The sequence below is a fragment of the Heterocephalus glaber genome, unplaced genomic scaffold (assembly GCF_053883595.1).
Source record: "Heterocephalus glaber isolate CG9 unplaced genomic scaffold, H.glaber_assembly_v1.0 deba00001058, whole genome shotgun sequence".
NCBI classification, from domain to species: Eukaryota; Metazoa; Chordata; class Mammalia; order Rodentia; family Bathyergidae; genus Heterocephalus; species Heterocephalus glaber.
Genome location: NW_028258184.1, coordinates 1,145,130 through 1,159,292, shown reverse-complemented (window position 1 = coordinate 1,159,292; position 14,163 = coordinate 1,145,130). Strand labels below are relative to the sequence as shown.

The following is a 14,163-nucleotide window of genomic DNA, read 5'->3' as shown; positions in this document are numbered from 1 at the left end:
TTTGTTGAACTCAACATTTCTCCTAACATTAATTCATGTTGCTTTCTGCACATAAAATCATTATTTAAAACTGATATTCTGCATAGTACTGCACAATACACCACATCTTTCCTCTCCCCTCTGCTGGCGATGGACGTCTCAGTTGCCCACAACTCCTTACCACCACATACATCCAATCCTGTGGTACGTTTCCGCGTACAGGTCTCTTGTGGACCTAGAAGAATTCCTTTGGGATAGATACCTAAGACTGAATTGTTTTTCTTAGTACATGTTTGCAGTACATGAGTGCATTCATTGTAGGTAGTTGATACATGTACATGACACATCTCCATTCTTTTTAGTACCCTTCCCCTCTGTTAGAGGAAATGTGAAGACTCATTTGTTTATTAGCACTGTGGGTTGTGTTTCCAGTGAGCCACACTAATAGCACATAAAAGTAATCATGTCCTCGTCTAGTTATCTTTAACTCTGGTTGCCCTTTAGAATATCCTGAAGTTCTTTTTTATGTGAAAAACAAGAGTTTGTACTTTGAGTTAAATGGTGGGTGAATCAGTGCTTCATATAAATACACTTTCATCTTTCCTAGATGATTCTGATGATTGAGTGTTCAAATGATGATTCACTTTAAGTGACAACCACTGTTAAAATCGTGAATCAGTACCAGCAATGGGCAGAATATGGTTTTCTAACCTTTCCAATCCAATTAGTAGGAGCTAATGTAGTTTAAATTTGCATTTTGTTGATTACCAGTAAGTTTGAACATCTTGCTTGCCAAACTAGGATTTTCAGTTCTGTAAATTGACAGATTCTAACCTTTGTCCTTTTTTCTTAGAGGTTATGCCTTTGTATATTTTAGATACTACTTTTGTACCTAATGTAAGGTAATATTTTTCCTTAAATGTGTCTTGTGTCTATGAAGTTTTTCATGGTGATCTGTTTTTGAAGTCAAAATTTTACTTTTGCTGTAAAGAAGGTTGTATTTTTGTTTTTCATAGTTTTTCAAGAATATTTGCTCTTGCTCTGGGTCAGTATTATATTTATCTCTATATCCTTCCATTAGCTTTTTAGTTTATTTTTCTTATTTGTAAAGATTTTTTTCACTTTGGAAGACGAGTTCTGAGTAGTAATGTTAGTAATAAATATTCCATTTTCTACCTATGTAATGATACAAAGTTTTTAATATCATCTGTTAAAGACTCTGTCCTTTCCTCATTGGTTTGTGGCATCTCATCAATTACATATCAAGGTACCATCTTTAAATGGATATGTTTATGACTCTGTTGTTCTAAGCTATTTCTTGGATCTTACACCAGTGCTAACACTGTATTGCAATTCTTAGTATCACTCGGGACTCCCTCTTTAGTCTCTTTTGTAAAAGAGTTTAATTATTTCTAAATATCTATTATAAGTTAAGAGTAAACTAACATTTATATGTAAGAAATTTTATGTGGGAATTTATATGGAAGAATAAATGAATTTTTGTGTATATTTAATGTAAGTTACCTTACATTGTTTGTGTGGTACATTTTTACAAAGTAAAAATACTTTTGCCCAGTAAAAGTACTCAATTCAATTGAAAATTTTGATTTTATGCAAGGAACACATAAATTACTTAAGGAATAACTGATATTTTAACAGTATCTTATTCCCGTCAAAAATACTTCCATTTGTTCAGATCGTGTTTTTTGTTTTCCAAGTGTCATATTTTTTCTTCATAGCTATCCTGTGAATTATTTGAGGCAAGCTTTTTCTGTGTTGCCCGTGTTGCTCTTGAATTCACGTGGTGAAGTCATTCCTTTGCCTCAGCCTCCCTGATTGCTGGGACCATAGGCACATGCCACAGTACCTAGCATCTTAGGAACATGTTTTCAGTCCTTCCAAAATGCTTTATAGTTTTATTCTTCTAGTGAATAGTATTTCTTTTTTATATTAGTTGTTAATGGATGTAAAGTTGATTTTGCATCTTCCAATCTTGCTGAACCTGCAGCCTGAATTCTAATAGATTTTCTATGACTTTTCAAAAGATGGATAATCATATGATTTGTTACTAGTACCAGTTTACCTCTTCCTTCCAATCATCACAGTCCTGTCTTTTACTTTGATTATAGCAGGAATAACACCTTTGGTACCATTAATTTGCTCCTAGTTTTAAAGAAATCGATTTTAATGTTGCCCGTTAGGTACCTGTACTGCTTGTTGCAGGTTACTGAGGGAAAGATGTTACTATATTCTTACTTTGGTAAGAAAGATTTTTCTTTTCAATTCTATAAAAATTTTGAGTTTTTAAAAATTCAAATTAATATTTTTATATGTTCAGTGAATCATGACCTTTCTCTGACAGCTTCTTAATGCACTGAAAAATATGGGCAAATTTTCTTCTTTTGAACAATCCTTGAGTTTCTGGCATAAACCTCATATTAGCAGTATTATTTTATTGGTACCAGGGATCGAACTCTGGTCCTTGGGCTTGCAAGGCAAGCAGCGGAACCACTGAGCTAAATCCCCGGCCCCAACAGCAGTATTATTTTAAACACCCCGTTGGGTTTAATAAATATGATGGGGTGACTGCTCCCCTCCCCCAGTTTATATTGAATTGAACTTGAAGTTCAGTTGCAACCACTAGTACTTAGGAATGTGTCTTTATTTGGAAGTAGGGTCATTGAAGATAGAAAGCTAAGATGAGGTCTTCCTAGGAGACTGGTGTCCCTATAAAGAGTGCTACAGGAAGAGACAGACATACAGAAAAAGAGAGGGCATTCTGAAGATACAGAGACAGTGCCATCTACATCCCAGGGAGAAGTGCATAATTTAGGGTAACTTCTAGGCCTCAACATGCACTTTAAAAATATTTTCCTCATATAGCTTGTTCCATCCTTTTTGCTTAAATTGCTAATAGTTTTAGTCTTTCATGGACAATATATCTTGAAAATATTATTTTCTATATAATCTGAGGCTCTCTGCCACTTCATTAGTGTGCTTAGTCCAATAACATACACCATAAAATTAGTAGACTTTTACTTTTTGCCATCTCATTTTATATTTTTTTATTAGTCTCTTTTGATTTTGCATATGGTTGCTCACTACCTGCTAGGCAGTGGATAGAATTCCTTTGCCTGACTTAAAGGACTCATATTGAAGTTTTGTTCTTAGAGTGGTTGCCTTTCCTATGAGTTTTCATGCTTATCTTCCACATTAATTCCTTGAATTTTAACATCTGTGATTTCTCAGCAGTAGGTCGTATTAAACATGTTTCATGTTGCTTTTGTTTTTTTCTCTGTGCTCCTTCACAAAGCAAATATTTATTGAAGTTTTGATTCTGGGCTGTTAGGGATACGCATATTTTTATGTGTGTGGACCCTCACCTCTACATTTCTTGGCATATATATTTACCCCTGTGTCTTTCTGCTTTGTATATATCTATTATTTTTGTTAGTTTTACATTTGATTTTGTTAAGACAAAATATTGCGGTACAAGTTTTGGTAATAAATACACAATGTGGCAATATTGTAGAGTTTCTGTCTGTCTTTTATAAAAAAGCTGTTTCTCTTCTTATTTCAATTCCTAAGAAGAGTTTTAGAGTGGGCTTGTCATTCGCAAAAATTCTGAAGAACTGTATGTCTGCTAATGTATTAATCACTCATTCATATTTTACGAGAGCTGATCCATAAAACAGTCACAGTTCAGTTTTTTTTCTTTCAGAGTACCTTGAAAATATTTCTGAATTGTTTTCTCAGCATACTGTATTCTTGTGATGTTTCTTAATATCACAACTTAACAGTTTTTTTCCTTTTATATAGTATATATTTTGTTATTTTGTACTAATACATTCTCATATTACAAAGGCAATTTAGTGGAGGAATCTTCCTTCTGATATTTGAGTCATGTGAACACAAACAGAACTATACATTTAAAAAAATGTGTGTGGATAACAACAACAAGAAGACAAGTTAAAACAACAACAAAATAATTGTCCTTTTTTACAGGTGGACATTGAAGTGGACCTAATTCGGTTTTCTTTTTAAAAGTCTCCAAAGACAAAAAGCAGCTTAAAATGTAAGATGAATAAAAATAAATCTGTTACTAAACTACTGGTCTCCGGCACCGTTTTCTGTTTTCTGTTGCTTTGATGCAGGTTCTTCTTTGTCTGTTTCTTCTCCTGCTCTTTTCACTGGCCCAGCTGCACCATTTTCATCACGCTCTTCGTCACTATCAAAGTCTGTTTTCTTGCCCCGAGACTGTACTTTTCCTTCAGCAGATCCAGGCTGAGCAGCTTTCTTTCCTTTCCCTTTCCCTTTAAATCTGCGACCTTTTGATTTCCATTTGTTTAGGGATCCTTGTTGATCTATGATTTTTTTTTCAGAGCTTCTTTCTCCACCTCTCCTTCCAGTATTTCCCACGTCACTTCTTTGTTCCTTAATTGTAGGCTGGCTACCATTGTTTGCATCTTTGGCTTTACCCAGTGCTTCCTTGGCTTTTTCTTTAAATAGAATTACTCCCTCTTTTGCTCCTCTGACAAAGTCTAGCCATTTTATTTCACCATGATTTGAGCAAAGGACGTGGACATCTTCTCTACAGGTCTGATCATGTAAGTCACCTGAGAACTTCAGCAAGCATCCAGTCTTTTCTTCTAGAGATTTTATTCAGCATTTTCTGCTAACTTTTGTTTTTCTTCTTGCTCTTGTTTAGCTCTAAATTTAGCTTCCACTTTATTTTACTTTCTTTATTTTTCTTTGCAAAATAATCTTCCTTAAAAAAGTATTAGCAAGTCTTTGTCTTTATACTTCTGGCCTGGAGTTTCTACAAACTTCTTAGCAGATTCAATGTTATCAAACACAGCAAATATTGATCCCTTAAATGCTTTGTGTAATGTTCTTCTCATCTGGATATTTAGTACTTGACCTTTATCTTCTAACCATTCTTTGCTATCATCGAGGGTTGCATCCGTTGAGAAGCCTTTAATATAAACAGATTTGTTTTTTACATCATTTTTATACTCATCAGTCACTTCAGGGAGGGGTTTGTTTGGAGATCTTCTGATTTTAGTTTTATCTTCACTGATTTCCATGAGTTCTGCTTTAGATTTGCTCAATGCTTCAACTATTACATTAAAGTCTGTTGTCAGACGATTGAGCCTGTTGAATTTTATCATTATTTCCAAGGGTACCCAGCCTTCATCCAATTTGATCTGTTCCTTTAAAAATTTGTCCCGTGGCAAATTGAAGTCTCCAAAATAATACTCAATTTGACTGAAAGATTTTGGCCTCCAGAGCAGCTAGTTTTTCATTATCACCATTTTCAGCCACTGTGGCTAATCTGCTTCCACAGCCTGGAAAGCAGTGGAGTTTAAAAATGGAAAGGCTGCCGTGCCAATGTGGGTAAAGACCCCAGTAGAACCACATCCTGCAGCTACGCTGGCTTGCCTGGGCCCAGCACGTGGGGCACCCCCTGTGCCCCTTCACAGTTTTTTAAAAATTTCACCAATCTTCTCTCTCTGCCTATTATAATATGTTTATGTCTGAAAGTTCCAATCTCAGATTTTTTGTAATCTTTGAAAAATTTTTTGACTTTTATTAGTACATGTTTACAGTACATAATGATTACATTCACTGTAAGGAATTGGTAAATGTACATAACCCATTTCAATTCTTTTTCTCCCTTTCCATCTACACCCTTTTATTTTTCCAGCATCACATTTATATTTACCTTATAAATGCTTACAAAGTTAATTATCATACATACACATTGTAAACCAGACTAATAGACCAAAGAACATATAACACATGAAAGACAGTTGTACTAAGTCAAGGTACACTTTTAAATACATTGTCCACACTGGATTACAATACTTTTTCTCTCTTTTTTTCCTTTTATCTGTCTTTTAGTTATTACTTTATTTGCATAAGAGAAATCATATTTAAGCTTCTGTGTTCGAGTTACTTCACTTAACATTAATGGTCTCAAGGTGGATCCATTTTCTAACAAATGACTCAACTTTATCCCTCTTCATGGCAAAATAGTGCCACATTTTCCTTATCCATTCATCCTTTTTTAATTTTATGAAGATTCTTTTTACATATTTTTCAACTACATCTTCATCTGTTTTATTTTTTAATAGTGCTCCTAGTATCTACATTTCAGTAATTTTATCTCAATCCTCTACATCTCTTGACGTGTCCCCTTACGCTTTTTTATAATCAAATGGGATAATTCTTCCATTTAATCTTTGAAATGAGTAATTTGGCTATAAACCTAACCATTCTTTAGTCCATTTACTTGTGCTTTAAAAAATTTCAGCCATTATTAAATTAGTTATTACTTACTTATTCTTTTTTCATTTACAAATATCTCTCCCTTTGTCCTTTAGATATATTGACATATATTAGGCACTGAAGAAAAAATTTTGAAATTACAAATAAGAAAACGATTGTATCAATCAAATGACACTCACTCTATCTCAGGGAGCACAATGGTCCTTTAATAAGAGAAATGTCTAGTGAAGTGATAAAGTCAGTTAGATGCTGTTATAATTTTCCCCTATTCCTATTATTTTATTTCATTGAAAAGTTAACTGTAAATAAAGAATATTTCTCTATTTCTTTATTGGAGTCAATTTTTCTTTCATTTTTCCTATTCGGACAATAACTATTTCCTTGAGCTCAGTGAAACTTTTGTCTGAAAATATGGATGGTTTTTATCAAATGGCTCATTTTTGTATATTGTGTCTCTCTATATAGTGATATATATGTATAGTTTTAAAAGATTCATCTAAAGAATCTTTCTTAAATCAGAGAATAATCATTGCTACTATTGTTATTCGCTTATTGTCTTTGAGGAAAATGTACATTGTCTTTATTTGCATATTTTTATCATAATCCTGTAGAATATTTGTAATAGGTAACCATTTCATTTTTTATTCATTTTACTGACGAATTCCCTTATTCTGAAAATACTTTCAAAATAGCTTATGGTTTTTAAAACAATTTTATATCTTTTCAGAAGTTTTTGAGAAGTATTTATGTATTTGCATATCAATAAAATGTATATTGTTTTAGAAAAACTTTGATTTGTAATTTAACAAATATTTACTTATAGGTATTTGTAGGCATTCAGATTCATTAATTTTTGCAGGAGATCCTTTTGTAATCTGTTTGAGGGAACTGAGTGGATGATGAAATGAAAGCCCTCATTAGTATAAGAGAATAAGGGACTGGGGCCGGGGATTTAGCTCAGTGGTTTTGCTGCCTGCTGCACAAGCACAAGGACCCGAGTTTGATCCCTGGTACCAAAAGAAAAAAAAGAGAATAAGGGACTTAGCTTCCTTTGAGTGGGTATTTTGAAAGGAAACTTTGTTAATTAGTTTAGTAAAGTAGGTTGGGATTAGTTTCCAGAAATTTTCTTCAAATATGTACAAATGGATTGTCAAATATAAAACAAATCTGGACTTAAGTAAGGAAAGACTAATTGAAAAGATGATTGCTATAAACGGACAGGGTCAACCGAAGTAGGGAGAATATGTCAACCATGAGATCAACAGTTAACTCGAGGATTAGGCAGGAAAGACTGGTTCATTTTCAGAAATGAAAAAGCAAGGCTAGAAAAAATTGCGTGTGGGAACGGATGAATAAAGGTGGTGTGATTAGGAAGAGTAGATCAGAGAATGCTTTACCCCTGAGTCAGCCTGCTGTCAGGAGGGGCTGTGAGGGAAGAGTTGAGGCTGATGGGTTCATGGGCTTGGGTGAAAGAGAGAAGCTTAACTAAAAGTCTGGGAATGTTAAGGTCCCAAGTAGTTTTCCCAGACTTAGTGGGCACAACTGGTTCATTGCTTAAAAAATGGGAATTTGGAGTTTTGCTGTGGCCTTGTCATAGGTACAAAAAAGGGAGTATTTTGTCTCATCTAAGTTATATTGTGAAGTTGCTGTAGGTTGTTTCTGAAATACAGAAATACAGAGAGATGGGAGAATTCTTCTTTTACTGCTTTTTTTTTTTTTCTTGTCCACTACTGGAGATGGAAGTCAGGGCCTTCACACTGAGCTATATCCACAGCCCTTTCTTTGTTTAAATTTTGGGACAGGGTCTCATTAATTTTCAAAAGTGCCAGGCTGGGCTTCAACTCGTGATCCTCTTGTCTCAGCTTCCTAGAGTGTTGGAATTATAGACATGTGCCATCATTCCCGGCTGTGGGAGACTTTCTTTAACTTTTTTCATTTTTCTAGAATCACAGAGCTAGGGTAAAGTTCATCATTTTCAGGAAAGTGATGAGTATAAAGATTTCTGAGGAGAAATGTTTTGCCAGCCATAAACGAAAGACTGGCAGAAAGACCAAAGGAAGACAGCTAGCAAATTTAAGATTACTATAGTCCCACCAATGTTAAAAATAGAGCTTGCATGATTGTAGTGGTGGAAACAGAGAGTATTTGCTGTAGCCAGAGAGCACTGTATGTAAACCAGGATGGTGTAATGTCCAGCATTGTCTCTAACAGTAAAGACAGCATGGTTTTTCTCTGTCAATATTTACATCCTGTATTTTGGAGGATGAGATTTCCTGCCTCTCACCTTACTGTGAGAGGCTCTGGACATCAAGTGAAAAAGTGAGTTTTCTTCTGAAGGTTGCCTTAAAAGCTAGATGAAGGAATAATCTACTTTATCCTTCTTTTAAAACTCTCTTGATAGAAAGCTCTATCAAGTGCTTAAGATTGTGAGTCTGGACACATTTAGGGTTATTGAGTTTTTTAATTAAATGCAACTACTAAAACACTGGGCTTACTGTAGAAAATCCCAATCTATAAGCAGCTTACATTAAGGTAAAAAGACTTAAATGAGGGGAACTTTCAAATAAAATAGCTTAGAAAAGGCAGAGCTTTTGAAAGTGAAATAAAAATGCTTATATTGTTGCTTTGTGTGTAGAGATCAACTGAGTCATAAAACAATGCACATTTTACACACTAGCCTTAAAATCTAATAGCATTAATTGTATAGGCAAGCTGTGTATTCCAGTCTATTAAAGGAATTCAGGCAGTTTTGTCAAAGATAATGTTTCCTCTGTAATCGAACCTCTCAAGTTCTATCTCACAGTTAGGATATGGAAGAGTTTGGTGAAATGGCCAGGTCACCAGCTCTAAAATGATACAGTGTTGCTATGTGCAACCAAAATAAAAGAAATTATACTGTTATGATAAAATAGCTAAGCTAAAAGAGATAAAGTGTTGATGAAGATATCTACAAAGAACTTCAAACTTCATGGCACAAAATGAAAACTTAGGTTACTTTTTAGATCCACAGATAAGAGATCTGAGTGCATTTTGTTGCAAATAATATTTGCTTCAACATATGAAGTTGCCCAACCTATGAAATGATTTTATTAGTCTTCATGAAAATTTTTGTTAGCATAATTATTTAGTATGTGATTGTTTCATGTTAGAGAACAAATGATAGGTGACTTTCACTAAGGACATAAGATCATGATGAAAATCTATGCAGAAAACAGTTAATTTACCTTTGCTAGGTGTTATAATAAAAAAAAATATCTCCCTATCTCTTCATTGAGATGGCTGACCGAAAGCTCATAGACACTTTGGGCAGATACAGTGATGGGAAAGAGATTCCTTGGGGAACTTGAGAGTTCCAATACATCTTCTTCCTGGATCTTTCCTTCTTGTGGCTAGAGCACTGAGTTCTAGGATCGTGCTCATTTCCGAAAGTGCTGAGTGGTGGCACCACCTCCAGGGTCGTGGAAGGGAATGGGAAGTATCTCTGCTTTGCCTGCCTTCTGTGTGGAATTTTGTGATATCCCAACCTTGCCTCAGGGAGCACCCAAACTCACGCTGCACAATAAAGTTGACATCATGGGATGTCTTTTTGAATGTACCTCACCCAAGCCCTCTTACAACAGAAACTGTTAGTGTCAGAATAAAGTGGCTTCAGTTTCATACCTTTAAAAGTCAGAAGAGACCAACTGCATATTCCTATTTTTCTTTTTGGTTCATGAAAGACTTCATTCTGACCTCACTCTTGGCATTGGACTAAATGCATGGCTTTTTTGTTTTGTTCTGGAAATTATATTTTAAGCCACTGTGAGGAGTTGGGCATATTATCAAGCGCCCAGAATGCTTTCCTTGGGTCATCCCTGCCCCAGGCAAGGGTACTGTGGAGAAGGCATATGAGAATCTTAGAGAGGACCAGTTGATGACTCCTTGGAAACGAATGGCAATGTGGCTCCGAGCTCTTTGTGTTTAATCCACATGCACTATGTATTTGAAAACATCCTTTCTTCCTCATGCCTTTAACCTTTGACCACCCAAGAATTCACTATTCATATCTTCTCTGAACCAAGCAGTCCTTGAACTTTTCCCTTGGATAAAACAGTCCTTCCACACTTCTGCTCTCGTGGGCCCTGGTGTCCCCTCTTCTCTAGGACTTGGCACATCTATGAAGCCCAAGCCTTTCACACCTACCAGCAAGGATGCTAGCTTTGTTGAAAGCAAGGACAATAACATGTTTATTTTTATTGTTCTGTACCTGATAGATTGCTTATCATATAAAATGATCTCAAAATATATCTGTGGAAAGAACATATAATTTTTGTGAATATTACGAAAGATAGGTCAATGTTGTATAAAGGAAAATAATGATAAATTGGGAAATTCCAGAAAACATTAATGCTGTGATTTCTTAGCGAGATATAAACGTGTATTCCCTTTGCCACATTCCATATGCATTCCTCTCCTGGTAAAGTGAAATTTCTGTTTGTGACCAGATTCTTTTTCTTGGCTACATTCACTATTGATCTATAAATGCAAAGGCTGCAATTCACAGTCATAAAATCAATGCAGAATATTGTAAGATGTCTTCCAATTGGGAAAATCAAGCAGAGAAACTATAACAGACAATAATTCAGTCAAAACAAATAACCAAAAGCAAACAGAAGTCTAGTAGGAATTTGGAAGCTTCATTAACCATCCCAAGTAATGAAATTGCACTATTTATCTTGACTTTGGAGTGTTGAACAAACTGGAGGAAATATTTCCGTATCTAAATTTGAAACCTGTAATAATTTCATATTCAGTAAAGCATATAAAACATTTGAGAGTAAAGAAGTATGTCTTCTATCCATTCACAAAATAAACCATTTTTTTTAACGTCACTCAGTTTACCTCCCTACATAGAGCTAAATCTGCTAATTAGAGTTTATTACTTCAGCCTCATCTCTGATTCTTTGTGAACAGGAGTTAAAGCGACTTATGTTTATGTCAATGATATTTTAATCAAATTTTTTTTTTAACACCTTGAAGGAGTTCCAGGAATGTCTGATCCCAAATGGGCTCATAAGGATAATAGTGAAATCTAAACTGATTATTTTACAGACTTTAATATTTATGCCATATCTAGTTTTCCTAATCACAACAAGATTATTTAATTTTCTTCAACAGGAGCTTAACTAGCAGGTTGCAGAGCAGCCATTCATTAAAAGGCCTCTCAGAACTTCTAAACTAGTTTTAGGATTATTTTTGTCAGTTTTCAGACCTGAATATCCCACATTTCTTTAAAGAAATACTTGGTAACTCCAAACTTGTAAAAAATACTTGGCCTACAAATGGTTAAATTTACATCAAGTGGACTCACAAAGCTTTCTCGATGTGATTATTGATTTTTAAGTAAAATTTAAGTTTAAAATAATTTATCTAATGGAACTTATCTTTATCATATATAGTATCTTTTAAGTTTTGCCTAGAGTTGAAAACTCACAATTTGATTTAAATGCATGATGGTAATGGTTTGGTAAATTATAAATAATGGATTATGCATTTTTCTCAATCACATTTAAGTATTCCATTTATGGGCTTGAACATAGCCAGACACTGTAGACATTAAATAAATATATAAGGTTGCTTAATGATATTTTTAATATACTACACGTATTTAATCTAAGATCTTGCCTCTGGATTCATAAGAGCAAAAATTGTGTAATTGTGTTTTATAAAGAAACTTAAAAAATCAGTCTCTAATCTTACTCTTTTTTTCTCTAATAGGATTATATGTTTCTTTGCGATTTAATTTTGGTTTCTTCATTTTGACATCTGTACGTAAACTCTGTCCTCTGTCCCTGACTCTCTGTCTTCCTTCCTGGGTCTATAATTTTCATCAAGTTTGGAAAATTCTCAGCCTACATTTCAATAGTTTTCTGCTTTATCCCTCTATCTCTTCTCCTCCAGGGACTATTTGGCTACTAGATATTTTCCCACAGTTCAGAAGTCCATTTTTTCCTTCCTCCCCCTCTCCCCCTTCCTTCCTTCCAGTTAGTCCCTTTTCTCTCCGTGTTGTGTCAGTACTTGTATTTTTAATTCCACTTTCATTTCTTCTGCAGGGCCTTTTCAGCCATTAACCCATGTGTACTGTATTTCTTTATCTGATACACATTGGCTTTCATTTCTAGAAACTTGATCTGTGTTACATTTAGGTCAGTATCTTTAATCTATTCTTTACCTTCTTGAACATATAGAATATTCTTAAATATCCTTGTTTATCATTTCTACTATCTTTGTCTACTATTTCTGGGTAAAGTTTGATTGATTTTTCTCCTCATTATAAGCTCTATTTTTTACTTCTTTGCATGCTAGATTTTTTTTTAAATTGGAGATGATAGACATTGTGGATTCTATCATGTTGGTTGCTGATCAGGTTTGCATACATTATGACACTCGTCCTAATGGAGGAAAAGGTGGATGTCAAAGGCTGCTTGATGTCAGTATGAGAAGCAACTTCTGCCAGTTAATCACTAAGACTGATTCCTTCATGGACCCCAAATAGAGGTGACAATGCAGTACCAGTAAACATTTCATCTTCACTTCCTTCTGAGTTCTTCATATGACTTGTCTCAGAATTTCTGAGGGAATATTGTAGGAATCATTCATTTTTTTTTACATGGAAACATTTTATAAATAAAAATGAAATGTCTCAATTGAACCACTGTGTAGAAGGTAAAGTCCATTAACCAAGTTCCTGGTTTTGATGAGTAGCATTCACAGTGGAATAAATCACAAAATGAGGAGTTAGTAACAAATCCTCTTTCCTCAGTAAATAATGCATACAAAGAAAGAATACTAGCTTTGGGTCCCATGCTACATCTAACACAGGGACAGTAGCTAATATTTCCTGCACTCAGCACACAAGGTAAAGCACCCATAAGCGGGAAATATTCTATTCTGTTTCTAACCGCGACTACTGGTATGTCACCTGGCTCTGTGATTTTTTTACCAGCCATGAAACCTATATGGGGCTCAGTTAAATAAAAATAAATGTTCATTTGCACGAGTATATTTATGAAAGTGATTTAATTCCTAAAGGCGTCCTCAAATGGCTTCAGTTTATCTACCACTGGTGTTTATGAGAACCCCAAATCCAACCGCACCTCTTTCCAATAAGCTCAGGGGAAAAGGGACCTTCTTTCTTCTCTGTTTTTCATATAAATATAATTAATTATCGATGCATAATAGGAAAGAGATTAAAGAACTTTGGAGGAATTTCAGTTGACATGTAGCTTTTAACTGTTTGTGTCAATCCTAATAGTGAGTATGTTTATTCTTACCCAGTACTGTTGGGATAGTTTAGGATACAGTTTGTGAATATTTTAAAATGTTTTGTCATTAAAATATTTAAAAGCTTTAGCATTAACATAAGAGATTGGTCAACATTTCTTTATGTTTTTATATTTTCTTGCTTTTGTAGGATATAAAGTGTGACTAAACTGAACATATACTTGGCAGATTCTCATCATGAACCGTGCATTTAGCAGGAAGAAAGGTAAGTGTGCTTATTTCAGAGGACTTGGGAGTCAAATCGATATTACTATAAAAATAAAACAGATGACAAGAAATCAGTTTTTCCTGTTATCAAACCACAGGGCTCAGGAATGAAGTTAAGTTAGATCAATTAAAATATGCAGTTATTCCTAATTGGTTTACAATATGTCTGTGATAATATGTTCCCCTGCAATTTTATGCAGTGTGAAGAATTTCAAAGAATAAAATGATCTGAAACCTAGTGCTAACTATACTTTATGTAGCCATATAACACTAAATTCCCCAGGCTTACATAAGCTTGCATATATAAATTCATTCATGGGTATTTGTGTGTGTGTATGTGCACGCACGTGTGCAAGTCATATA

At 34.5% G+C, this 14,163-nt stretch overlaps 1 protein-coding gene and 1 pseudogene across 39 annotated transcripts in view; one reads left to right on the top strand and one right to left on the bottom strand.

Annotated features, from left to right (window-relative positions):
* Positions 1 to 14,163, top strand: part of Gulp1 (GULP PTB domain containing engulfment adaptor 1) — a 271,287-nt gene that overhangs the window by 142,318 nt on the left and 114,806 nt on the right. For 32 of the 39 annotated variants that reach the window (XM_087209602.1, XM_004872306.4, XM_087209612.1 and 29 more), the window contains one exon: positions 13,724 to 13,798. In XM_087209602.1, the coding sequence (XP_087065728.1) occupies positions 13,771 to 13,798 (28 nt within the window). In that variant the 5' untranslated portion in view covers positions 13,724 to 13,770. Of the gene's footprint in view, positions 1 to 3,984; positions 4,055 to 13,723; positions 13,799 to 14,163 lie in introns of all 39 variants that reach the window. The other 7 variants (XM_087209608.1, XM_087209617.1, XM_021250247.2 and 4 more) reach the window with 1 other exon arrangement.
* On the bottom strand, positions 3,927 to 5,400 carry LOC101715942 (lupus La protein homolog pseudogene; annotated as a pseudogene).